General features: G+C 39.7%; 1 protein-coding gene across 10 annotated transcripts in view; it reads right to left on the reverse strand.

Annotated features, from left to right (window-relative positions):
- ralgapa2 (Ral GTPase activating protein catalytic subunit alpha 2) overlaps positions 1 to 21,934 on the reverse strand; it is a 104,417-nt gene extending 82,483 nt beyond the window's left edge. For all 10 annotated transcript variants that reach the window (XR_008412619.1, XM_053844366.1, XM_053844364.1 and 7 more), the window contains exons 1-3: positions 21,691 to 21,934; positions 4,354 to 4,464; positions 3,586 to 3,635 (exon numbers count right to left, since the gene is read on the reverse strand). Coding sequence is in view for 9 of the 10 variants with exons in the window: in XM_053844366.1 (XP_053700341.1) it covers positions 3,586 to 3,635; positions 4,354 to 4,464; positions 21,691 to 21,796 (267 nt within the window). In the remaining variant the exon portion in view is untranslated. The remainder of the gene's footprint in view (positions 1 to 3,585; positions 3,636 to 4,353; positions 4,465 to 21,690) is intronic.
- Positions 21,935 to 26,401: the final 4,467 nt, after the last annotated feature.

Here is a 26,401-nt window from a genome sequence, read left to right on the forward strand (position 1 = left end):
AATACACACAGAAAAAAATACATACAAGTCCAGATAAATTGACCAATTGCCATTTTGCTTTGTGAATTTAGAAGAATTACCCATGGTTGTGTACCTCATTTTCTCTAATATTAGATGTTTCAGATTTCCGAGCCATTGTTTGAAAGTTGGAGGGTGGGGTCTTTCCATTTTAACAAAATAATATATCTTGCCAATAAAGTAGAAAACTTTACAACAATTGTACTTGTTAATATGATACCAGATACCAAACAGAACCGTCATGGCTTGACTGCCAGAACTGATCTGAGCTTAGGCAGGACCAAAACATGTGAAATAATGTGGCTACGTCTTGCCTGCATCGATTGCATGTGGGGTTAATTTCAGGTTTCAATTTTGATTTTGAAATGAATTACAGAGTGTCTTAAACAACATTGTCTTAAACCTTATACCACGTCTTTGTTAATTCATTGAATTATATTCATTTTATCAAAGAAATTGGCTAAAAGAGAATGATTGTCTGTTGAATTTGTGTTAGACAAATCAGAATAATATTTTTAAAAGCAATTATTCATGTCTGAAGGGTCTGTTAGGGGTCTGTTTCCGCTGCCATCCATTATTTGGGGAATAAATTGGTTTATTGATTTTTGTCTGAGCTGGTGTGCTAGTATTTTCCCTGTTTTTTATTGCACCATATTAAAGCATTGCGCCTCACCTTGTAAATTAGGTATTTAGAATGTCTAGTTGATAAAAAGTCAAATTCTGTTTGGAGAAGAGGTCTTTTTTTGAAAGTGAAGGGAAGATGATGAAGCTTAATTTCGGTAGGTTGTCAGGCTTTCATTTGTTAGTTCTGCTTAACGTTTCATCTCTTTTTTCCTTTGATGCATACAATATTTGACCACACAGAGAGTTTTTTAGAGTCTCCAAGATAATGGATGTGGACATCCCCGGAGTTTGATTTTGTTTAAAATATTGTTTTATTTCACAGGAAATGTTATGGTAAAATTTTCATCAGAAAGTAATGTTTAGTCCCCATGGACGATAGTGCAAGATCAGCTATAACTATGGCTTCATAATCACATGCCTTAACTAATGAGGAGGAGTTTTTTGTCAAAAAGCAAATAGTCGATGCGTGAGAAAATGAATAGCTGTTGAATTCTGAAACCTCCCAACATCACAAATTCCATAGGATTCTGGAATGTGTTGAATGTTTTTGTTGATTTTGTTGGAGACATGGCACTCTGTGACCTTCGATCAAGCAAAGGTGTGACGGAACAGTTTGTATCACCACCAAGTATTAAATAATGTGTGTCGATATTTAGAAGATTAGAGAAAAGGTTTCGGAAAAAATGTCATTATACCAAATTGAACCATAGATGTTTGCTAAAATAACTGGCTTGTTCATACCCACAACAATAACATATCGAACATAAACATCAGTCTCCACATGACTCATTACATATGGGACGTTCTTGTTGACAATAATAGCAGTTCCCATCAATTTTGAATTAAATATAGAATTATACACCTGGCCTATCCAAGCTGCCCTTATTCTATCATGATTTGATGGACCTAAATGTGTTTCTTGAAGAAGTGCAATCTCAGTTTTACGTTTCTTTAAATGTGTGATCACTCTGCTTCTCTTTACTGAGTGATTCAGCCTTTTAACATTTCAGCTTATAAATGTCACATTACAGCTTGTTGTGCTGCTAACTGTGCACAATTCATTTTCTGAGGTAGATTTTTGCTGACAGTTTGGATATTTGAATAATACGCTTGCATGATGTTATGTGCTTTAAAAAAGAAAACATACAGAAAAAATCTGAACTCCAACGGGTTCAAACTCCCGAGCCCTGTCACTTGAAGAACTGTGATGTAACCCCTTTCCCAAGGGTCTGAGTAATGACCTGACCCATCCAAAAAGGAATTCAAGCATCTGATCGTTGGTAAAAGGGAAAAACTAAAGTGTGTACTTCGAGTGGTTGAGCTCACTCATCAGAAGTCCTGCAAAATGTTTGCTTTCGTATATGTTATGGCAGCCTCTGGGTTTAGAAACTGCTTCTCGGTTCCATTTTCGGTGACGCAAATTTGTTAACATATATCATCAGTACACGAAGCATTTTCTTTTGCTCATTGAAACCCGTTCTTGCTTGCAAAACGTCCCAGGGGATGATCTGGGAAGATGGTGATGACAGAACTGTGATAGAGGAACGGTGCCATTTCTCTGGCATAACGACAAATGTACTCTCAGTCCTGAAAGTAGTGCATGTTTACCACTATCACGCAACGTTTCAGCGTCTGAGTGTTCGGCCGACTTGCTCTGTGTGATCGATCAATCACTAAGTCTGTATTCAGAACTGTCTTCAGAATATTTGATACTGATTTTGCCGTGCTGGAGCCGGGGGATTCGGGAACGTGGACCAAATGAATGTTGCATCGTCTCATTCTTCCCTTCATGTCTACATTCTTTTCCTATAGATGTGTGACTCCCTGCTCCATGTTGCTCATCTCCGATTGTAATGAGCGCAGGTCGTCTGAGTGAATAGCTGCTGTGCTTTTGGCTAGTTTTCTCTTGACCGCGTGCAGCTTTGACTTTGCTCTGTGTAACTCTTCTGTTTTTCGGCCCAGTTGTCGCCGCTTCTCCACGTGAATTTATATTTCCTGAAGTTGTTCATCATCGTTCCACGATAATTTGGCAGTAGAGGTCGAGGTCAAGGTCAACTTTGAAGTCCAGTTTGCCTTCTTTTTAACATGAACTGAACACGAACTAGGGCTTTTCAGCAAGAGCTCACGAAAAACATGTCATACTCCATCACTTACTCAGGACCACCCCCCCGTAGTCAAAATACGTTTTAATGAAGTAGTGAAATTTAAACTATTTTTTTCTGTAGCAGTAGTATCCAATACATAAATGGAAAATCATTTGCACTACTAAAATTCTGGAATGGTGACAACACGCATGTCAGGATTTGTTGTACACCCAAGCTAACATAAACATTTATTATCCATGTACATGATAATAGTTAAGAATATTTACTCCATCTAAAAGTGTTTCGAACCACAGCAATTCTGCTTCTGTCAGATCTGTATCACTCAAACATGACTTATCTGCTCTGCGCGTGAGCAAACACCAACAATGACAGCAGCATATAGGCAACAAATGAGGGTTCAGGCTGCAGTCAGGATCGTGCGACACGGTCCACCCTTAGTTTGTTAAGAAGATTGTGTGTCAACCATTACAAACCTCTTAGGTTTGAAAGATAACAAGACAAGCCTATTTGGGATCTGCCACCATCCATATGTCCATGTGTTGTGTGAATGTAACAAGAGAAGTGACTGTTTGTATTGGAAACTGGAGCTGCGTCTGCAGTCAGGTGGGAAAACAAGGAAGGACTTTAACCTGTCATGTGTGAGAGCTGAGAGAAATGTGGGCCAGGGGCTACCGCGGCAACAGTGGGGTAAACACAAGACAGATCTTTGATCTTTTTTAGTAATTCAAAAAGAATTGTCATATATTGATGACAGCTCTCAAACACAACCACTGGAAACAAGTCCCACCCCAGCACTGCACCGCTCGGCAATACACAAGAGTGAGAAGTGGAAACTTACTTCGAAAATAAAGAGGATAGAGTCCAGCTCCTCCCGTTGAGATTTGTTCCCTGAAAAACAATAACAGACGTTTATTGAGGTCTCAATGCCCCTCCTGAAAACATATATTCACAATTAACTCATCATGGATGTGGAAACATTGTTGTTGATTAAGAACTCACACAGGTTCTCACCGAGTGAGAACATTTTGGCCGGTCATCACTTTGTCAAGTCTCATTTTGAGGGTTAAAACTACAAAATAGCTTGGTTATTATAATTTAGTTTGGTTAAGCCTAAAGGTTAGCCATTTGGTTTAGATGGTTAGGTTTAGAGTGAGAGGCTGGGGAAAGCATTATGTTAATGTATGTCAATGACTGTCTGCACTAGGATAGGAAGACAAACGTATGCGTGTGAGTCTGTCTCAAATCTGTCTGTCTGCTATCTTCAATGCAACCAACCCGTCCATCCAACTGTGTTTGTGCATGGCCTTGCCGTCTAACAATATGTGCCTGTGTATGTGTGTGTCTGTCAGCACGCAACAGTGGGTCTGTTCAACTGTGTGAGCGTATACGTCTGGGGTATCTTTCCAGCAATGGCCTACATTGGTCTACATCTGCACGGATGTGCGCAGTCTGCCAGCTAATTGTTCTGCCAGTCTTTCTGTTGGTCTGTGTGGATCTGTGTACCCAATAGAGAGCTTGTGTCTATATTTATATCAATGTAATTCAGAAAATCAGGGTCAGACTCTGTAGTTTCCAGAGACATAGATGTAAGAAAAGTCAGGCTTACCTTTTTGTTTTAAGTTGCTTTCCAGTGTAATGAAATTTTCATAGAAGATAAAATAAATCTGTGAACAGTTGCTCTCGAAGAAAATCTTCAGCTCACTCTTGTCAGTGAAATCTAGAAGAGAGCAGAGGAAGGAAAAAATAGTTTAAGTCCATACAGTTCTATTAACCTGACTAAACACAGTGTTAAGGAAGGAGTGTTAAGGAATTGTTGCAGAATTCTTTCATATATTTTGAATGTGCTCCAGAAACACTGCTTTGAACAGTCCTGGAAGTTTGGATGTTATTATCGTGAGAGAAAACATCTACTGGCATAATTTGTGAGTCAAATGACGCTGCAACACAAGCAGGGTTTGAAAGTCATTCCCACACAGACAAGCCATCAAATCCACATGTTGATTTAAGTCATGGGTACATGTTACTATTTATAATTCATAATCTCCAAAACAACCACACTTCAACTCAGAGTCTACTTTAAACTAATGCTAAAGTCATGTTTGTTAAAAAAAAAAAAAAACTGGCCGGCGCAAATATTAAATCAACCCACTCCTGCAGCAGTTTTAATGAGAAGACTCTGATCTGAATACTAAAATATAGGCCAGGAGGCATTCTGGCAGAACTACAGCAACGATGATCCACCTTCTGTTGCGGGTCTTTCCAAGTTGAGGCTGTTAACAGCAATACATTTATATGCATAGTGAAAACTCCATACTGTGTATACACAGCATACATAGTTTACCATAGAAATGTCTCAACTAATATGGCTAAAAATAAGTCAAGTGATTCTGAACCAAAAAATAATAAATAAATAAAACACATAAGCCAGCACAGAGCGTTTTGTGGCTGAGCACCATGTTTCAGTCACAATGTGGCAATGGTGTGGGGACCAAAGACCTGGCAGTAAGCTGTGAAAGATCTGGAACAATAAAGCTATAAATAAAAAAAAAAAAAAACATTGGCACTGAAACCAACAAGAGGAAGCTCTAATTAATGCAGTATCAATTTCAAGTAACGCTATTTTAAATGACACAGTAAAAAAAAGGGATTTCCAAAATTGGTCAGGGCCAATAATAAAAAAAAATATATTTAATCACATGATAAATGAAAATCAACTTGAGAATTTTGCTGGCCTCAATATGTTACCACATGCCTCATGAAGTTACACAACATAACAAAGTGGAGGGGAAAAAAGAAATTCCATACTCCACTAGGCCTGTCATGCTGGTCGATTAATTGTCCCAAAAATGATTGCTGATAGGGATGCTCCGACTGATAGGTTCACTTATCATGATTGGCTGACATCAGCGTGATCGGTGAATGCCGATCACTACCTGTCATTGCCGATCACAAACAGTGATAACATGTGACAGCTGGTGCTCAGATGAAGCCCCGCTGGTTGTCCGCCCCCCGCTACTCGCTGCTCACTCAGCAGCAGCATGTCTGCTGTAGAGGTGAGATGGAAATGGCTGAATTTGTCACCATTTGGAGTCGGGTGCAGTGTTAGTTAGCCAAATGAGTGTGAAGCTTCTCAAAACATCCAGTGGAAACTTTGATAAATGCTGTGATCTCTGTCCCGCTACAATGTAAATGAATAAATATATGAAATAAATGTATATATATATACACATAAATATTTCACGGACAGAGAAAAGTCTCAAGATATTCACCAAACTGCAACGTGTCACATCAAATTCAATGTTTTTCAGTTGTAATTTTGACAGAATAGTTGCTGCATTGAGCAACTGCTGCATTTTTCTATTTTTTACCTCCTTGAAGAGGTATATAAAATTGTGTCTGAATTAAAATGATCTAAGGGTTAATTTTTTCACATCATGCACACAGAAGGTCTTGGAATTTTGATAACAAATTCATGGTCAATCCATGTGATCGATGGCAAAATTTCTGATCGGAGCATCCTTAATTGCTGATCAATGATGATGATCAATGATTAGTGTCGACAAAAATGTAAGACTTAAGTAACCACTAATTGAATGATCATACAACACAATAACAACACAAGCACACTCTATAAATGAAAATTTTCCATTTGTTATCAGTATTTTTACCATTGTTAGCAAATGTATTTTGAATAAAAAAGTTTCAATTTTGAATAATTAATATCTTTAAAAATAATCATAGTACTAAAAATACAATTAAAAAAAATACATTCATCGTCTTTGTTAACAAACCGTCCACTTAATAAAACTGCTCAGTAAGCATGCATGTTGGATGTGTTGCTTAATTTGTTGTCACCACATGTGATGAAATTTGTTATCGTCTTATGAGTTGTTTTTTTCCCCAAAGAAAATGTGTTTCATGTAACAGTGGATGAAGCAACAAGAAAAAAGAATGTTGGCACTTAAGTGTGCATTGCTAAGAAAAGTCAACAATATGTTCTACCACAGCTGGTTAGTTGACACAAAAGATACACAAAATGTATACTGGTACAACACTTCAGACTGGATGGTGGTAAAACACCCAGTAGCCAGTAGTCAAATGGGACACAGAGACTGTGCTATGTTAATGGAAATCATACTGAGGCCAGTTTCAGAGAGTCAAAAGTCTCTGACTGGTTCAGCTGAGGGAAATTTTGCGAGATCCAATTTGCATAATCAACAAGGCATGTTAGAACAGCAATAACACCTTGAGAATTGAACATCAGTAGGTCAATCTGTGTGTTGTCTGTATAGCAGTGGTAAGTTGACTCGGCCAAATACGGAAAACAAAACAGGATCTGAAAGACAACCTTGCAGAACAACAACTTGCTAAAACCAATTTAGACCAGTGGTACTGTAAGTGAAATAGTTTCAGGAAAAGGACCCGACGTAGTGACAGCACAACTAAATAGCAGAGAGGCTGGCCTCATGGACAAGTAAACTGCATTTCTCACATTCGTACTAGACTGACAGAGAATAACAAACATTTCCACATAAATACAACTAGCAGATCAAAAGGGTGCGAGGTATCTTGGACCTGTGTGCTATGCTGTGTCAGTTTAATTTGAAGAACAGTAGGTTAGGAGACGTGAGGAGCTGTCTGTTTGGGCCAGGGGGCTTTGTGGGGGGAATTTCATTCGGAATGTCAGACAGCATGTCACTGAACTATCAGAGCCTGTCATCCATCCTCCTCGACATAACATTCACTCTCACTGCTCTCCAGCTGCTTAAATTCCCTAAAGAACTCACCAGAGCATGACGGATGGATGGGGAGGTCATGGGGAGGGAGAAATATAAAAATCTGAATTTTTGAGAGCCTCCAACAGCCCTTGGAAGATATTTACGTGTGAATAAAAGTCAATATTGACATTTTACCTATGTCCAAACAATTGTCAATTATCAGCAGATTACAATAATTCCATAATCCACCAATAGATGTGCTCAAGTAAGTATTTTATTTTTCTTGTAACCATTTTGTCTAAAAAAAAAAAAAAACAAGTTCATCACGCACTTCTACAGATCATACTGGCAAGACATGAGCTACGCTGTTTGTACAATGTCCCACATTAGAATCACATACTCATCAAACACCATAAACTTGTGAGCTGTTTATGCTTTAATGTCACTTACGTCACATGTAAAGGCAACGTGTCATTGGCTACTGTGCTATGTTTCCTGCATATCGAGTGTTGGAGATGTTTTGGAAATGCCAACGCCAATGTTTTTGCAACTTCTTGCATTGGCGCTGATAATGTCACTTGGTTTGGTGAACCAACGGTGAAGAAATGGGCGGAGCCGAAGCCGGCTTCCCCGGTGTGTTGCGGTGATAGATCTGTTAAAGGTATGACGATGTTAACATTAGCCTGGATGCTAGGCAACTGTTGTTTGTTAAGAAGAAGTAAAAACATACTGTTGCACATACATGTTGTATTGTTCATGTTGTCTGACACGGTAGACCATATGGGTCGCTAATGTGTGATACGAGAGAAAGTAAACAACGGAAGAGTAGTGCTCGTAACTAAAATATCCCTGTTGTCTTATCCAACATTGTTTTTAAATAAAGTACTGTGGTACCCTGGAAGTCTATCCACACTTCATAATCCCACTACTTTCCAGTCAGCTCCGGAGCTCCCTCGGTTTGAAGGGATCATGTCAGTGGTGAATGGCGAGTGCCCTCAGTTTTAAGAGTGTTGGGACACACTATACTTACACGTGAACGCACAAAACCAAGTGCTAGGGTCAAAAACAAGTGTTTTGTTTTTGACCCTAACAGCACGCCTGCCTCTCAGTGTGCACTCATGGCTGTTGTGTGTCACACATTGTGGCTGATAGGACTTCAGAGTGCACAGTGTGAAATGGTCAAGTGAGAAATGGGACAAAGCCTTAGTACATGCTACAGAAATGTGCCATTTCCAAAGCAAACCAGTCCAGTCAACATTACATCATCAGTCCAAAGTCTGCAAAGCTACCATGATATTTCCACCAAAAGCAAAAGATAGTGATGGAACCCATGTACACAATCATAAGTGAAGTAATGAGACCACTGGCTTCAATTACTGGCATATGGGATCTACTCTGCGCAGTAGTTCGGCCAACACTATTAGGGATCCATGGGAAATGAAATTTTTGGACGAAAACAAAAACCAAAAACCAGGGGAAAATCAAGGCTGAAAATCGAAACGATAAATGAACAATTAGATTCACATAAGAATAGAAATTCGTATTTGCAGTCGATATATAATCAATCTAAATATCAGGAAAACTAATAAAAAAAGTTGCAGGCTGTCCACCATTTTGTGACTATGCAACATCTTGTTCATCTATCCTAATACCACCTGTGGGATGATGCAGCACTTTTCTTATAATTTTTAACAAATCATGGGAATCAAAAATGGGAATCAAATGAAATCATGAGATAATAAAAGATTCCCAACCCCGAACATTAATTAACTAGCCCGTACGGACTATTTTAATGGTGTTAAAGACAAAGGTGAATTTGAAGATGTCATTACCACGTACACCCCATTTTCAATGTGCGACTAACCTCTCTCGTAACAAAGACACCATTGTCTGGGATGAAAAGGGATGACATTAAATCCGGAGGGCTGTAAAGTAATGGATGAGCAAACGCAGCCATTACCACAAAAACAAATGATGAAAACATGACACATCTCAACTTATATGCAGAATTCAAATTATTCACATCATTCTAAAATGACACAGTCATTACTGTGTGAAGGTCCAAGTTTAAAATGTCGAACATGTTGCTTGCCTTTGTAATAGAACGACTTGGGACAGGGTTTACACAGCAAGCAATGGTAGAGTGCAGAGTCGAGTCTGCTTTTAGCATATTTACCCAGGGGTTAAAGGTCGTAGTCAGCTGGAGCCGTTGGTATATTTACACAATCCTGAGTCGGAGTTTGTCTGCCCACATCGGCACACACTTGAAGTTGAATTATCACACACCGGATGTTAAATACCTACAATATCATGCCCCAATTCCACCTGCATGATTAAAATGCGGTGTCATGCACAGAACACAGCCTAATGGCCTTTGAGCAATCACAGTTCAATAGCATGAAGTTAGCCAACGCGGCAGGTGCACTACATTCTAGCCAAAATTGACACAATGGTCTCTTTAATATCCCAAGAGTGGCATGACTTAGGGAGAGTCTTAGTTGAGATGCAACCAGGAGAGATGAGGGAGCCACAGTTATGTGTCAGAAGTAAATGCCTTTTCAGCGGAAATAAGGCATTGGTTTTCAGCTACAGTTACAGTTAATCCTGTTAGTTTTGCTGAATGTTGAACCAAAGCATACGCTATTAAATAATGGAAAATACACCATATTGTGTTCTGTTTCAAGAATATTAATATAATAAATAAATACTGATTTATGTTTTCGGCGGGGTGCACTGATTTTCTAGGCTGATAACCGCTGCTAATCCCTGTCTGCTATTGAAAAACAAAAAACATAATAATAAAAACAAGAACAAAAACAGTTTTGTATAAGTATTTTGTAATAGTAAATGTTTTTAGAGAAATACTGAGTAGTTCTCACTCTGATATACTGTAGAACATTGTACTGTTGAACATTTTGACTAATACTTAAGTTGCGTTAAGACGTCTAGGCTAAATTGTGGAGTTCATTTATTTATCCAGACAGCAGCCCTGAGGACCATTTAATGATTTGTTTTCCTTTCTTTAAAAAATGCTGCAGTTATCTTTGTTAACAACATATTTTGCATTTGTGTCATAGTCTGATTAAGTTACTTTTTAAAGAGCATTTATTTATTTATTTTGCGCCGAAAAAATATAATAATAAAGTCTGCATGAAGACGGATCGAAAGATCATTTTATTTTTGCCCACTCATTGTGCACAATTCATAACTTCGTCTTTTCATATTTTGCACAAGAGAATGGCAGAGGAAGGCAAAGTGTTGACTTGTGTGTGCACAAGTTCGGAAAAAAGACCAGGTTTTGTGGCATGCCTGACTTTAGCCATGATTTTTCATGTCATTGATGCTCATGAAATAATCATGATAAAAGACAGAGAGAGAGGGACAGAGAAAGAGATTGGGAGGGCAAAACACAACCATAAGGTCACACTGTGTCCAACCTTTGCAGTGCAATTTCTCGTCTTCATTTTTTCATTTCTTCATTTTATGATTGATTTTTAAATGTTTGTTTTTATTTGTACCATAGTCCCGCATTCAGTGATTTGACCATTTAATTACACCCACAGTTGAATGTCATCAATGTCTACATCAACCCTTAAGACCCCCTGTTTTCTTAATTCTTGGAATTTAATGTGGTTTGCCTGTGGAGAGAGTGTTGTACAGTAGGTGTGTCTAGCGACCTCCATGATTCTCTGGACACCATTTCCTGTATGGATTTGAGTGTTTTCATCACAGTCGGCTTGTTATCTTCATGAAACGCTCTCACATACAGTCACTCAACATCCAGTGGATATTCAATAATCAACACACTATTTCCTCAATGCTGTGGTACGGTGGTACAATGCGTGCTACGGCATGTGAGTCAAATAACACAAATGATCGCTTAACTCAAGCGAAAAATTGTCACATTATCTTCTTAACTGTATATCTGTAAGTTGTGGCATGCCTGGATTTTGCAGTTTTGAGACTGCTATCGCTGCAAGACCAAGAGCTGTAGTTCTTTTTCTGTCAACTATCTGTTCCATGTTTCTTTTTCCTTTTTAGAATGTTTATTATTGTCACTGGTGTTCTTAGAATATGAATAGTATTTTGATTGATACAGCTTACTGTGGCCAGATTTTTTTTTGAAGTCATTGGAGAGACCATGAAAATTACCTAAAAGCTATCATAGTGCCTCATTATCTTTACATATTTTTTCTTGATCAAAATCTTGTTTGCTGTTTGTCTTAGATTGTTGGAATGATGATGCAGTTCTGCATGTACAGTATTTATAAAACGCAAAAAGAGCCAATGAGTGTGAACCTGTGGCATTAAAACAACATAAATTGAAGATGACTCAAACAACAGAAGGAAAGGTCTTATGATAAGAGCAAACTTTATGGGTGCACTTATGCCTGACTCAACAAACCTGGCTGAGGTGTCAGTGAGTGTCTGGCACAATTACGTTTCCTCTGTGCTGAAACAGAGAAAGTCTTGTGGCGCTATCAGGACAATCTAGATGTATAAGGCTCCCAAAGTCAGGAAAAAAAACAACAAAAATAGCCATTACTATTACTATGCACATTATTATTATCATGAAGATCTCATGTATCACTTTTACAAGCGAGTGAGACCTAATTTTTGACCACTGTGGAAGAAGGTTAATGATAAATCTACACCTAGCAGGCATGGCGTAAACATGATCATACCTAAAGAGCTGTACCTGAGCAGTCATGGCCTTCACTGGCTTGGAGGGAACACAGCTGTTTAATAATTACATAATGTGCTTTACTGTGTTGAGCCGGGGATGTCAATCCGAATCCGGCACATACTATGTTCAATTGACATTTGTTGTCTGGTCATCTATTAGCACAAATACACCAGTTGCTACTGCTCCACCTGCAACACTGACACATGAAGAGGCTTCAGTGCCAAATGCAGCACGCCTGCCTCTCAGCGTGCATTCATGGCTGTTATGTGTCACACATTGTGGCTGATAGGACTTCAGAGTGCACAGTGTGAAATGGTCAAGGCAAAGCCTGAGGTCATTCATTAGCTGTATAACACCAGGTCATAAACTGGCAACCGTCTCTCCCTCGTCTCAGGTACGATGCCAGCTAACAGCGAATATAAATGTGATGATGTACCACAGATTTGCTCTTTAAATCACCATTTAACATACATGCAAAACTGGGGCCCAATTTTACGATGTAACTCAAGGCTTCTGTTTGGACTCAAAACAATTTTCTGACTGCTCCATTGACTTTCTGACTATTCACATAAAATGACAGGTCTACAAAGAGTGGCAGTTTAGAGCAGCAAAACATTTCAAATTATGCAGAAATCTGGTGCATGTGAACATAGAGATAGGTTGGTAACATTGCATCATAATATTTGATACTTCAATTTCGAGTAGTTAGGGAACACCACAAAGTTTCTAAAGAGAGAGTTTTATTTTCAAAGAAATTACAATGCATTTCTACTAATTCAGAATGTATATTAAAGCTTCAAAACCATAAACATTAACCATGGTGTGCAGGGGTAAACCTAATATAAGACCATATCTGTGCTTGGAAATCCATTAAGTGCCACCACTATTGAATTATTTAAAAAATGAATTCACTTTTAAGACAAGCTTGTAGTTCAGTGATGGTGCCTCGGCTATCTTTGTTCACTGCAAATTCAGGGCAGGTAAATGCTGCAACTGGTGAAACTGGTTTGACACTGTTGCTGTGTGGCGTCAGAGAGATGCGTCAGCTGGAAGAAGAAAATAAACCATTCCACATCTTATCTGAATTTTTTTTCTTGGGACCAATGTAACTGATGGTCCAACATAATATAAACCTAATAAATTAAATTTCAAAACTCAGAAATGAAAGCTATGATAAAGGCCTCATCACTTGTAAGTCATTCTCAATCATTAGCCAAGACATGTAAAAGCAGGGACAGGCATTTGCATATTGATGCCAGGCCGACTAGAAGTCACTGGCACGTCCCATCTGCCATCAGCGCCGTGTCCAGTGCAAAGTCTGCACTTTGACAACATGTATAAACTAATAATAAGCAACTGGCCATCTGGAGGATCCCTGACTTTGGCAGAAAGAACAGAAACACACACATGTCAACACTTTTGATGAGTATACTTTAAGGGCACGCCCATAACTGCCAGAATGTTCTGACAATTACGCAATTACCTGTACTGAACCACTGCAACGGCTGGATTTAAATAACATCCTTCCTTCCTAACCTGTTTCTTTCCAGTTTTGGCAGTGTGCTTACTCACAATGACCTGATAACCACTCAAAACACCTGAAGGTTTTTAAAACCAGTGAATGATTGACAGACAGGTTGTCAGGTTGTTTTTACGACAAGGAATGGGACCGATCTGATCCGATACCAACGTTTTTGACGAATTCGGAATTGCCGAAATGATGACCGATCCAAGAGCCGGGTCTGAGCTTCAGACAGTAACGTCACAGTAGCTGCTCTGGGAGTCAATACAAACTACGGAATAGATTTCCTGTAAAGTTCAGATGAAAACATGTAGCCATTTAGCATGCAAGAGTTTAGCAGAATGCTCCTGGAGCAAAAAGTCCCTCACTTCAGTCCTGTCGTGCTTTATTTATGAGATAGTTGGAACCTAAAGTAGACGTAAACTAAGTGGAGCGATGGTGTTCGGTGACAAAACATAACAGGAGTGCAAGACTGCAAGACAGTTAAGCGAGGCATCAAAGCATGTGAACGTTTTCATGGATGTATTCGATTTGCTAACACAGAGTGTGTCCTTAAATTAATCTGTCCTCACTTGTCAGTCACAAAATTGATTTATTTATGCTCCTGTGGGTATATGATGTTTTGCTGATCAAATGAAGCAGCGTCTTTTACCCATTAAATTTTTACATACGTCTGTCTTGGATTTGGTAAAAATCAAATGCCTCCGTGAAACCTTCAGTTTCAGAGTTACAAATTTGTTTTCAGGATATATTACTGCATACCTTCCTGGGTATCGAATTTGAAAGTTTAGTATGGTGAAAACTTTAACTATAGACCCATCTGGACACATTTCATAGATGATATTGAAAAAATATTAGAAATAATGTGAATAAATGACCATTTAGACATATTCTATTCTCTAAATCATTATATAAACTGTCAGTTCTGTGTCCAGTGTGATGAAAAATCAATTCAGAACTCTCTCTCTGAAAATGGTTGTTTTTCATTGGCATGAATGAAGATTTCGCTAATACTTTGACTGAATCAGAATTTGTTGATGGTTCCTAACTGATGTAATAACTATGATCGTAAACCAAAGTCCACCAAGTTCTCCACAACTGTCACACCCTGGTGTGGGCTGTCAAACGCTGTGGAGCGGGAGAGCATGGCATGCTGTCACAGTCTTGTTGTACTCATGTGTGAGTTCAGGGATTGTTTTTTGGCAACAATAAGTTATCGCCCATCCCTAGTGAAAACCATAATACATACAGTTTTAATTTGCTGTATTAATAAGCCAAAACAACTACCAGAAGACTGACAGCATCAGACTCCCTACCACCATCTACACATTCACAGGTCCTTCAGTCCCCGCCCTTATGAGCATTTTCTAAGTAAACAAGGAAGATATACAACCAGCTGTCAACCAAAGAGTGGCTAAAATACCGGAACCACCGCACAGATCCCTGCGACATGGAACACCTTCTGTCTTTTTCACAAGGATTCTGAAGTGGAAGCTTGAATAAAATTTTAGAAAACATAGTCACAGTGAGTTCAAACTTTTAAAGCAAGTGTGTTGGTCATCACATTTGCGTGTTCATTTGTGGAATTGGTTTATCTATTCTTTTGAGGACCAATTCTGGGAAAAAACACCTCCTTGTACAGACGTTTGTCTTCTTCTTGTCTTCGTACGAGGTTTAAAACTGCTAAATGACTTAGTTACTACTTAGGTAGGTTTAAGTTTGGTTAAGAGTAATGGTTAGGTAAACTTAACCATTTGTTTTGGAAGGTAGTGAGTGGTAGTTAAGAGTGAGGCCTTCACAATGCCAATGAATGTCCTTGCCAAGATAGAAGTACAAACACTGTGAAGGAAAGTAGTCAACATTGACAGCAAAAAAAAAAAACAAAAACCTGCTATCCCTGATCAACAGCTAATATTAGTAGCCCATAAGATTCCTTCATCCATGATGTTCATAACGTTCAACAATCCGAAACAGCAGACTAGCCTTGAGTTATACTTTAAGGGTAATGTTACTTCACACGTATATTGCTTAAAAATAACTTGCTTGTCTATGGAATGGTCTCATGTGTTTGGAGTATGTGACATGTAGGTAATTAATTTTTAAGAAATGAAAAACACTATAAAAAACTAATACCAAACAAACAAAAAGGGCTTTTTAATCAGGAGTATTTGGGGTTCCTGAGGCACGATGCCCCCGCTCCTCCCACTCCCTAGTGCCGTGCATCAAGCTGCGCTGTGGAGTGTTGCACGGCCAGGCTTTTAGCTAGAAGGGCGTCTGGGCGTCTGCAAAACATGAAAAAAATGGATGCCTGATTTTCAACCATAGCTTGGCCGCCAGATGCCACCATATACCTGCGTAATCTGGCGGCCAAGCTATGGTCGAAAATCTGGTGACCACTTTTTAATTTTTTGCAGACGCCCCTACAATCTGTCATTTCAAGTTTGCATCCTGCAGCACATGCACGGGAATTGTTGTGCAGGGAAGTGTGTTAAAATTAAATATGCCATTTAAAGCTCCACCGCTTGATGGAGCAGGGAGTTTTCCAGGGTCATGAAAGTGAGACCACTCATTCCTCAGCAGAAGGTTGTTAGCACAGCTGACGCTTTACAACACCCGCTGGTCCGAGTGTCACATTAAGAACGCTGAGAAATAATCATTAATCTCACCGAGCTAGATGACCAGCCTTTCTCAGGTGTCGTTCACAGGGGGACGGAAACGACTGGGTCCGTCGCCGTTTTAGAGTCTGGTGCAGCGTTCGCCAGCCACCTGAATCTAAAACTTTTAAAAAATGTCCGGAGTGGAAACTTTCATAAAAGCAGTGCTCTCTGTCTCGGAGTCCCGCTACAAGCGGCAAGTATGTAAATATTTCTCGGACATGGCACAGTCTCAAGAAAAACTGCAGCATCTCACATCAAATTAAATGTTTTACAGTCCTCTTGACAGTTTTTTTTCTAATGTTTTTGCCTTCTTGAAGAGGAATATTAAAACGTGTCTGAATTAAAATGATTTAATGGTTCATGTTTTCACATCATGTACACAGAAGGTCTCATCATTTTGATTACAAATTCCTTGTCAATCCACGTGATCGGTATCGGTGGTGATCGGCACTCTGGCTGATCGGTATCGTGATAGGCAGCAAAAACCCTGATTGGAGCATCCCTAATTTCATATATATTTTGTTTTAGTGAATGAATGTTTAAATGTAAGTATTGAAAACAGATACGCAGCTGATACAACTATATGCTTATCTTGCATAAATATATAAAAGATTAACAAAACTGTTGATATTTGTAGTAAGGGAAAGAATCATTGTAAAAATATGTTTGTTTTTTTTATTAATCAGGTCAGCTGAGTAAAACAGCGTAGAAGACCACTGCATCTGAAGTGTTAGGCTGTGTCCCATTTCTCACCCTAACACTCGTTTTTGACCCCAACACTTGGTTTTGTGCGTTCACCTGTAAGTGTAGTGTGTCCCAATACTCCAAGACCGGGTGCACTTGCCGTTCACCGCTTGAAATGATCCCTTCAAACTGAGGGGGCTCCGGTGCTGACTTGAAACGAAGTGGGAATATGAAGTGTGGATAGATTTCCAGGATACCAAAGTACTTTATTTACAAACAATGTTGAATAGGACAACAGGGACATTTTAGTCACGAGGACTACTCTCCCATACTCTCATATGACACATTGGTGACTCAAAAGGCCTACCGTGTCCGACAACATGAACAATACAACATGTATGAACAAAAGTATGTTTTTATTTCTTCTTAACAAACAACAGTTGGCTAGCATCCAGTCTAAAGTTAATATTGTCATACCAAACACCGATCACCGCAACATAGCGTTGAAGCTGGCTTCAGCTGCCACTGGTTCACCAAACCAAGTGAGATTATCAGTGCCAATGCAAGAAGTTGCAAAAACGCTGGCATTTCCAAAATGTTTCCAACACTCAATATGCATGAAACATCACACAGCACATGGCCAATGACATGTTGTCTTTACGCGTGACGTCACGAAGTGTTGTCCGATTCATAGGGAAGTCAATCACTTCACTTTGTTGCCGAGGGGCACTTCATAGTAGAGGGCACTCAAAACCAAGTACTAGCGTTAAGTGCTAGTGTTAGGGTGCGAAATGGGACACAGCCTTACTGTAGCACCTGATACTGAGTTCATCTTTGATTATTTGACCTAGATGTTTGTTTTTTTAAAAAGTTAATTTAGTACAAATGGATGTTTACAGCTTGTTTTTTTTTTTTTTTTTTTTTACAAAGCAAGTTGTTAAGTCACACATTGACATGCTGAGAGGTGAATGGCTGGGGGCGGGGCTTCGGACGCCCTGTTTCAAAATCCTGGCTAAAAGCCTCCAGTCATGTCAGCCGACACCATAGCGTGTTGGGGAATGGGCTGGGGACGGGGCTTTGGACGGCCTATTTCAAAATCCTAGATAAAAGCCTGTTTATTCTATTGACACAATAAATACGATGCATTCAGACATGGTGGCACGCCGACATGAGATAAATCTTTGGTTTTGTTCTTGATTGTCCCTTGAATGTGCCCTCCCATTCTTGTACAGTAGCATCATTAAAAGTGACCACACTGAACTGGCTCTCTCACACGATGGAAAAATATAAATCAAATTCTTAAACTCAAACATTATCATGATGGACTCCATAACACACGTAATTGCCAATGTCACAGACAATGGGAGCTCAGTTCAATTCCATCAGAATGATGAAACAGATTATGCACTTGATTTATCAGTCAGGCTTTGATTTTGGCTCAAACCTGAAAATAGGGCAGCGAATTCCATCGTGTATAGAAGGTATCAAATGAACAAAACCTGTTGCAAAGAAACTGTATTGTTTGAGCCGAGCTCAGGCAGTTATTATTTTCCTTTTATCGTCGTCTTAGGTAGCTAGAGAGTACAACAGAGCCAACTCCTACAAGGGATGCACTTCTAGACACTCCTTCAAACTTCCGCCATTCCTTGATTCAAAATACAGAGCCTAGTTTCAACCAGAGAAGGACATATTAAGTATAAACCTACTGCGAATGAAACCTGTTTCCTTTGTAATCCTTCATTTCATGTTTAAGAATGAGACCTGTGGGAGACCTATAGGTCATAGAGTGTCCCAAATACCATCCACCACATCGACAGCATGATTTTGTTTTGGTATAAAACTGTGCAGCGGCTATGAAAACAAAGGACCGTGTTGGGAAAGGAGGGTACAAGAATGACTGCAGGACAAAAAAGAGTTGAAGCAACAGCCATCAGTCTCTCAGGCCACAAAAGAAGCGGGTGATCAGGTGATACACAGGCCTCCTGTAATCAACAACCTCCACTGGGCAACCAGGCATGACCAGCAAATTAACATGCAACAGCAGCAGCCTTCACACTCTATCCAGCAGATCAGTGCAGTAGGCAGAAAACCAATACACAGCAGGAAAATAGACCAGGTCACAGACTGCTCTCCCAACTCCAATACATGACAACTTTAACAACAGGCCTCGCCCGGCTTCTGTCGATGACAGTCACGTGTTCTATGGATCACGACTTCATTTGTGAACGCACAAATTACAGTTTCAAATTTGGACTTGACAAAACGTTTCTGTGACTTAGTGGTAGCTGCTGTTGTAGCAGTATTTAGCAGCTTTTGAAATTGAGCAAGTAGAAGTGCTACTGTATGTACATTCACAGAGTGAGATAAGTTCGACAGCCCTAATATACAGCAAAGAAAGTTACCTGGATGTCTCCTCATAGAACGTATGATTGTTTGCTTCCCACAAGTGCAATCTTTACATCCCTGATTTCTGCATAGAGTAAGCTTTTATTGGGTATGATTACAGTACCAACTGAAATATAGCATTCTTTCCTTTTTGTAATTGTTATATAACAATATACCTTTCAAGATTTTCAACAAAACAGTCTTTGAAAAATACTTTTCAACAAAAATACCTGCGCAAGCACTGCTGGGAGTTGAGTTTAATCATTTAAAACTAGATAGAAATCATGAATAGACTACAGTGAAGGAAAATAGCCAGCCTACTGAATTCCCTCTGGTCCCTGTCCTACACATCTCTCAACACAACTTCCCCTCCACACGGGATCCAGCAACACCAGGAGGAAATCCTTTCTCTGCTGAAAATGCAGCTAAATCAGAGAGGTTTGGGTACTTCAGCGTGCAGGCGTACTATCAGTGAGTGGCCAAACAGACTGTTCTTATCTATAACCATGCATGTACGATAGAAAAACAGAAGTTTCAGACACTGGCACCACTTCCACTTCGGTTGCATTTGCATTGACATTGAATTGAAGCAGCAACAGAAAGAGTTAACAACATTATCTGATGAAAACTGACACAGCTTGGTAAGTGCGATGAGAAACAGCTGTGGTGTTGTTTCGTCTTATGTTAGTATTGCTTGCAGTCTTAATATTAACAGTCTTAATATTAACCTACATTTTCTTTTCAATACGCCTGAAAAAAAACCCCAAAAAACAGGAACTAGATCGAGCAAGGATAGACAAGGTACATTCAGATGGAGGACGCGGACCTGCTGTATGTGACAGGAAATGCTGATAGACACAGAAGATAATACCATTATTGACAAATTATACATGTGAAGGATTTCTTTGTGTTTAACACTTTTGTGTTTAAATACAAGACTGTGTCCAGGTTAATATAGCTTGCCAAATGTACTTTGGTACCTTGGTACCGTGAATAAAAGTTTCACTGAAACAATGACTCACACAGAAATAGAACCAATCTCCCCCTCCTCTGTCCAATGCTGTGTTGGATGGCTAAGTTAGAAAGCAACAAATTGGCAGTTCTTTTGACCCCAATTTAATGCATCATTACGTGTCTGTGTCCACTCTTGCTCTCTTAACACAAGAGTTAATCGAGGTTATAACAACAAACACTGAACTAACTAACTTGAATTATGCATTACAGCGCTGTTCTGACGCAAAAAGGTGACAAGCCTCTGTCCATTAAGGGGGTTCAAGAACTGCTATGGAGCAATGTGAATGCACTTCACTCCTGTAACCTCTCACATGGCATGATTTCAGATGGAGGAGAACTTAATAAAGCAATGACTTCAAAACACTGCATCATCACGAGGAGGGTCGGACTCACCTTGGAGAAGTGGACTACAACGTTTGAAACATTTGAGTCAGGAAAGTTGGACTGGGAGATTATTGGCTCCCTAGTTTGTTCCCTGGTCATCACAACACGTCAGCTCCAAGTCAGGAAGAAGAAATCATCATCACAACAGAAGCTACTGAAGCAGTTTCCTCTGAAGGTTTGTGTCAACTTTAGAAAGATGAAGAGCCCAGGCGTCTCTTTGAGAGTGGGGCCATGAAGAGTTGTGGGAACAAGTAGGCTAGTACCCAACTCCTTCTATTAGTGGGGACATCACTGATCCATTTGAATCTCAATAGGACAGTGACTCAACAAAAGATGAACAGCTGAAATTATGATGATCAAGTGGTAGCGTAAACAGTCGCACATGACTAATACGTTACACTTCCTGCTTTTGTGAACTGAACAGATCACTTCCCCACTGGTTTGTTTACCATCTTGGTCATTATTAAATGCATTAGCCATATGGCTCTGTCTACCAACACATACCTAATACAGGAAAGTGACAGGATCTGAACAGCCATGCTCCAGAATACACCATTTAAAGCACAACTGCAGCTGGTACACGAAGAAGACCATGGTGATGAGAACGGGGCAGAAGAAAACAATGGTTGTGGAGAGTGTGTGATCTCCTGCCAGCATCTGTTAGCATGGCTAGCTATAGATGATGCTAGCTAACATTAGCGACATATACATGTGCATTTTATCAACAACAATCACGTGCACAAGGCTGTCAACAGTAAACGGCTGCAAAATACAGGCTAGGGCGCTCGTGCAATGGAGTGTTACCAGCCAGCTCACACGCTAGCAACGGCGAGCAGCCGGCTAAGGTTTGACGTTAGCGCTGGTAGCTGGCCCTGGGTGATGCTTCACTCACCTATCAGAGACCGGAGGTGTTTGAGCCGGGTCAGTACATCCTTCTTTGGGTCCAAAACTTTCTGTGTAGATTTCTTGACGTCCCCATGTCCCCTTCGAGTGAACATTCCGCTGGGAGAAGCAACCGTGGACGCAGAATCACCTGTGCTGCAGCCTCCAGTGTGACTCTATGCTTGCTCGGTAAACATTGGTGCGACCGCCGCCGCTCTGGTTTCTCTTGTGGGTGTGTAAACACGGAAGCTGGGCTTGACAGAAAGGAGTGGTCAGCACTTTTGAAAACGCCCCTTTCCTCTGTAACCTCTTCACCTTCAGCTTAAAGTTTTTTTTTTTTTTTTGCATTTTACCTCAGTTTTTGCATTCACCAGACGAGTTGAACATACAAAAACACTGTTTTGACTATTTGTGCTTTGACGAAGACGAAATGAAGACGTTAAGCAATGGAAACGTGAAAAAAAACAATACGAGTAAAATAATGTATCAGCACATAAGCGGTTCACAATCTTCGTGAATAATATCACTCAAAAGCGCCCCCTTGTGTAATGAAAGAGAAATAGCATTCGTAGCCTCATCGATTCACGCAATGACTGTGCGACTGTGTTTGTGTATGTGCGACACTTTTAAAATGTCGCCCTCACCAGGCTGTGTATCTTTGTTGGCCTGTTGTCATCTCCAGTAGCATCCCCTCAATAGACGTTGATAAAAAGAGTTGAGAATGAGACTTGATGTCCTCCACAATTGATGGTGCATCAGGTCTGGGGCCTGTTGTCGTCGTGAGGATGTTTTCCACTCTCCGTCAGGTGCCTGTTCTTCAAGAGGCGCTCCTTTCCACCTGCTGACTGGTCACTCCACTTCCAAGACATCCCTCTCTATGTGGTTCAATCTCAGTGCTCTCTTAAGATTCTGGTCCAGAGCCTTATTGAGAGATAACTGTTTGGTTAGTCACTGTGCTTGGAGTGAAAGGATCTTCGAAGAAGAGGTGGGGAATTAAGTCCGCTCCAACATCAGAGATACCCTTTTATTGTACTGTAAATAGTTTTTCAATTCCATTATTAATTATCCACTTTGCTCCCTTAAGTCAACCACACTCTAAATGGAATGAATCAGTTGATGGGGGATTTCAAATATACTGAGTGCCTGCTGGTTCCTGCAGGTATGTTTAAAAAGAAAAAAAAAGTTCCAGAACAGTTTTCATGAGAGGAAGAAAACCTGTGAAGTAATCACAAAATGATCCCATGTTGAATATATGTCGAAAGCTCAACTATAATAATAATAATAATCAAATGTATTTTTTAAATCCAAACTTATGGAACCATCTGCAACAAGGCTTCTTGAGAGAAACTCCAGATGTACTTATGATGTGATGTGATGAAATGACAAAACTGTCCAGCAGGTGGCAGCTAAATCGCCCTTTTATCCTCATTGTTTTATGAGGCATTTATTATTTTTCACTATTTAACACAAATCTAAGTTAAATCTAAGATATATATATATATATATATATATATATATATATATATATATATATATATATATATATATATATATATATATATATATACTATGAGTGTCTGTTTTCAGTTTGGTGTTGACATCATATACATTCAATTAACCACTGCTTAGTCCTGTTCAGGGTTGTGGGGAGTGCTGGAGCCTATCCTAGCCCAGCAGTCATTGGGCAAGAGGCCAAAATGGACAGCCAACCCAGGACAGGTCGCCAGTCCATCACAGTGGGCACTCACACACCATTTGCAAACACATGCACACCTCGGGACAATTTTAGAATGATATACACTGTATATATGAATACATATGATATATATATCATATATCACACACACACACACACACACATATATCTATATCTATCTATCTATCTATATAAATATATGTATGTATGTATGTATGTATGTATAAATAAATGCAACGCTACAACTACACTTGTACAGCACAGGAAGTAAACAAGACTGCACTATGAAATTATGAAGACAATCTGCTGGTAATAGGAAAGCAAATTGTTCCCGGTGTATAAAAGTCAACATTTTATGATATCAACACCAAGCTGAAAGCAGACACTCATTTGTCTCCTTCACGCCTCTCCATGCTGTGGATCTTATGTAACGAGAGCATCAACAAAGGGTCGTCGGAGAGACACAAGTAAATGGAAGAGTCAAATCAGCCTTTGCCCTGCAGTTTGGTGCCGCTCTCATTATCTGAAGAGGGCCATTCTGAAGAACGCGAGTAATCACCGGCGTAATCGCCGCTCCGTCTTGGCAAACCTGCCTTGTTGTTGAAGTGCAGGTTATTGCTCATTATCTGTGATAGCATGGTTCCACGCCAATCTATCAACAATAACAGACGCCACTGATGTGATGCTGTGGTCGCTGCAGCTCGACACCTGCAAGTATTTTGGAGCCTTAGTCGATGACAGACTGATAAACATGTCTGGATTACAAACCCATATATTTGTGGAGAATAAATTCAAATGAGCCCTAAAGGGGTTTAAGATCAACACTTGGATGTAACAGCTTTTAAGATGTCTCTGTCTTTTAACATTCATGTGTTAGAATTCAGATCTTCCTTTTTATCTTCAACCCCGTATCACTTATCGATCATTTACCACGTCCATGAACCTTACTGGCTGTCTTCCTTGTTTCCTTTTAACCAGTGATGCAGCTGAGACTTGCAGTCGAGCAAAAGATTGCTGGTCGCATGTGTATACCATCTGAAGTCCCTAAAGACATTTTTCTTTGGCTTATGCCCCTGAAGTCCATCCCTGTAAGAAACAGCAAAGGAAAGATAATTATCGATACTAATATTTTCAAAATGGATCAGCGAACTAGAAGAGTAGCCCACCTCTTTTGACCTTTTGTCAATACTACTAGTATTATTTTAGTACTGTATTCCTTATTTAACGATGATTTGCCCCTTTTTGTATATGGCTTGGTCTGATGCTCTGCGACCACATGGTGGCACTGCAACCCCACAAATACAGCCAGCTCTCTCAGGACCGGATCCAAATCCAAGGTTTTGAAAAGCACTTGTCTGCTCTAAACCGGTCTTATAAAAAGCTCGGAAATACTTGACTTCTCTCCCTCTGTCGTCATGGGTTTTTGTACAATTAAGTGCCATTAAAAGCGTCCTGTTGAAGAACTGTACGGTGGGTTCGCACCATGATCCATCCAGTGAATGGGACATTCCACCATTTTCCTCGGGACAACAAATTCATACTGAAGCAATTCAGTAAATGCAGCGTGAAAGGGGTGAAAAGAGAAATGTCATTACATGTATGGGTTCCCCTTCTCGTTCCGCGACTGGACACATGACTAAACTGAAGCTTCCCGTTTCCTCTTCCTCAATTTCTGCACCAGTTAATAATTGGAACATTATTTCCACCAATTGAACGTGCTCAATATAAATACACAATTCGGAAGAATATTTTCAAAATTTCTAAATATTTCCCTGCTGTTTATGTTCCTACTCATTCCAATGAATATTATATAGGTTGTTTTTTTTTTTGTTGTTGTTGTTGTACTGGGTCTGTAGGATTGTCAATAGTGACCGAGTTAATAATAAATCTCTTTAATTTTTTCACTACTCTGATAGTACGTCAGTGCATTATTATTATATTTGTTAAACTGCATTATTTCTTACGCAAATTACTTTTATTAGTATTAGCATTTAGTATTTTTTTTTCAGTATTACTATTTTTTGCTGGCATGTGAATACTTTGCGTTTATATTGCGATTTTATGCGTTTAGTCTTTAAATGGTTTTCAGTGGTGTAATTGCTATTTGTAATTGCTAACATAATATAAATACCACATACACGTGAAGTGACTTAAGATGCGCCTCCACCAGGGGTCGTCGTGGTGCTCCAACCTGCCGAGCTTGGAATTGCAGATGTATTCAGATCAACCTTGTGACATTCCACCAGGTAATAATTTTAATACTCACGCGCACACGCGTGTTTATTTTTAAGACGTTGTTGTGAATTCAGCCCTGGTGTTTGTGAGGCTTGCAGTATTTTGGAGCACAGCGCCATGGAGGTTAATGAGAGGGCACTCTGAAGTAATTAAAGCGAGAGTATTGTAAGGCCACAGTTTCACATAGTCCACGCAACATACACCGCGCTTAATTAAAACTCTTGGCCGACAGCGTTTTGTATCTTCCTAGGTAATCTGCTGTGAAATTAATAAGGAGGGAGAATTAAAAAGCACTAATGTTGGCGAGGAAAGGCGATTTTTCTTCTGCTGGATGCATGACAGGGGTCTCCATCTGCAATGTGTGATCCATATTAAGCTGAAAAATACTTGTCCAGGTTCCCCCTCCCACTGTAATCTGATTCCAATTTCACTCATGACACTGCCGCGGCAAGCCGGGGGAATGTTTAATTGAAATGCCTCCGCTTTTAATTGGATTGTGTTAAGATGTGAAATTGCCTACTGAATGACAGTCTTGTACGTCTAAACGCTGATATCGACTGGTTTCCAATGGTGATCAGTTAAGGAGCTGAAATAATGCCTCTATTCATTGGTGTGTCACGGCGCCGAGGTAAAAGACGCTTCTTGAAACTGCATTTCAAAGGGAATTAAATGTCTGTCTGTGGAAATGAATTGTTTTAACAAGGCTGTGCTTGAGAGACAATGCAATACTTGAGGTGCTCAAGGTGTGTTTATCAAATCTGCCATGTTTTTAAGTCTATGTTGTTGTGAA

The sequence above is a fragment of the Synchiropus splendidus genome, chromosome 16 (assembly GCF_027744825.2).
Source record: "Synchiropus splendidus isolate RoL2022-P1 chromosome 16, RoL_Sspl_1.0, whole genome shotgun sequence".
NCBI classification, from domain to species: Eukaryota; Metazoa; Chordata; class Actinopteri; order Syngnathiformes; family Callionymidae; genus Synchiropus; species Synchiropus splendidus.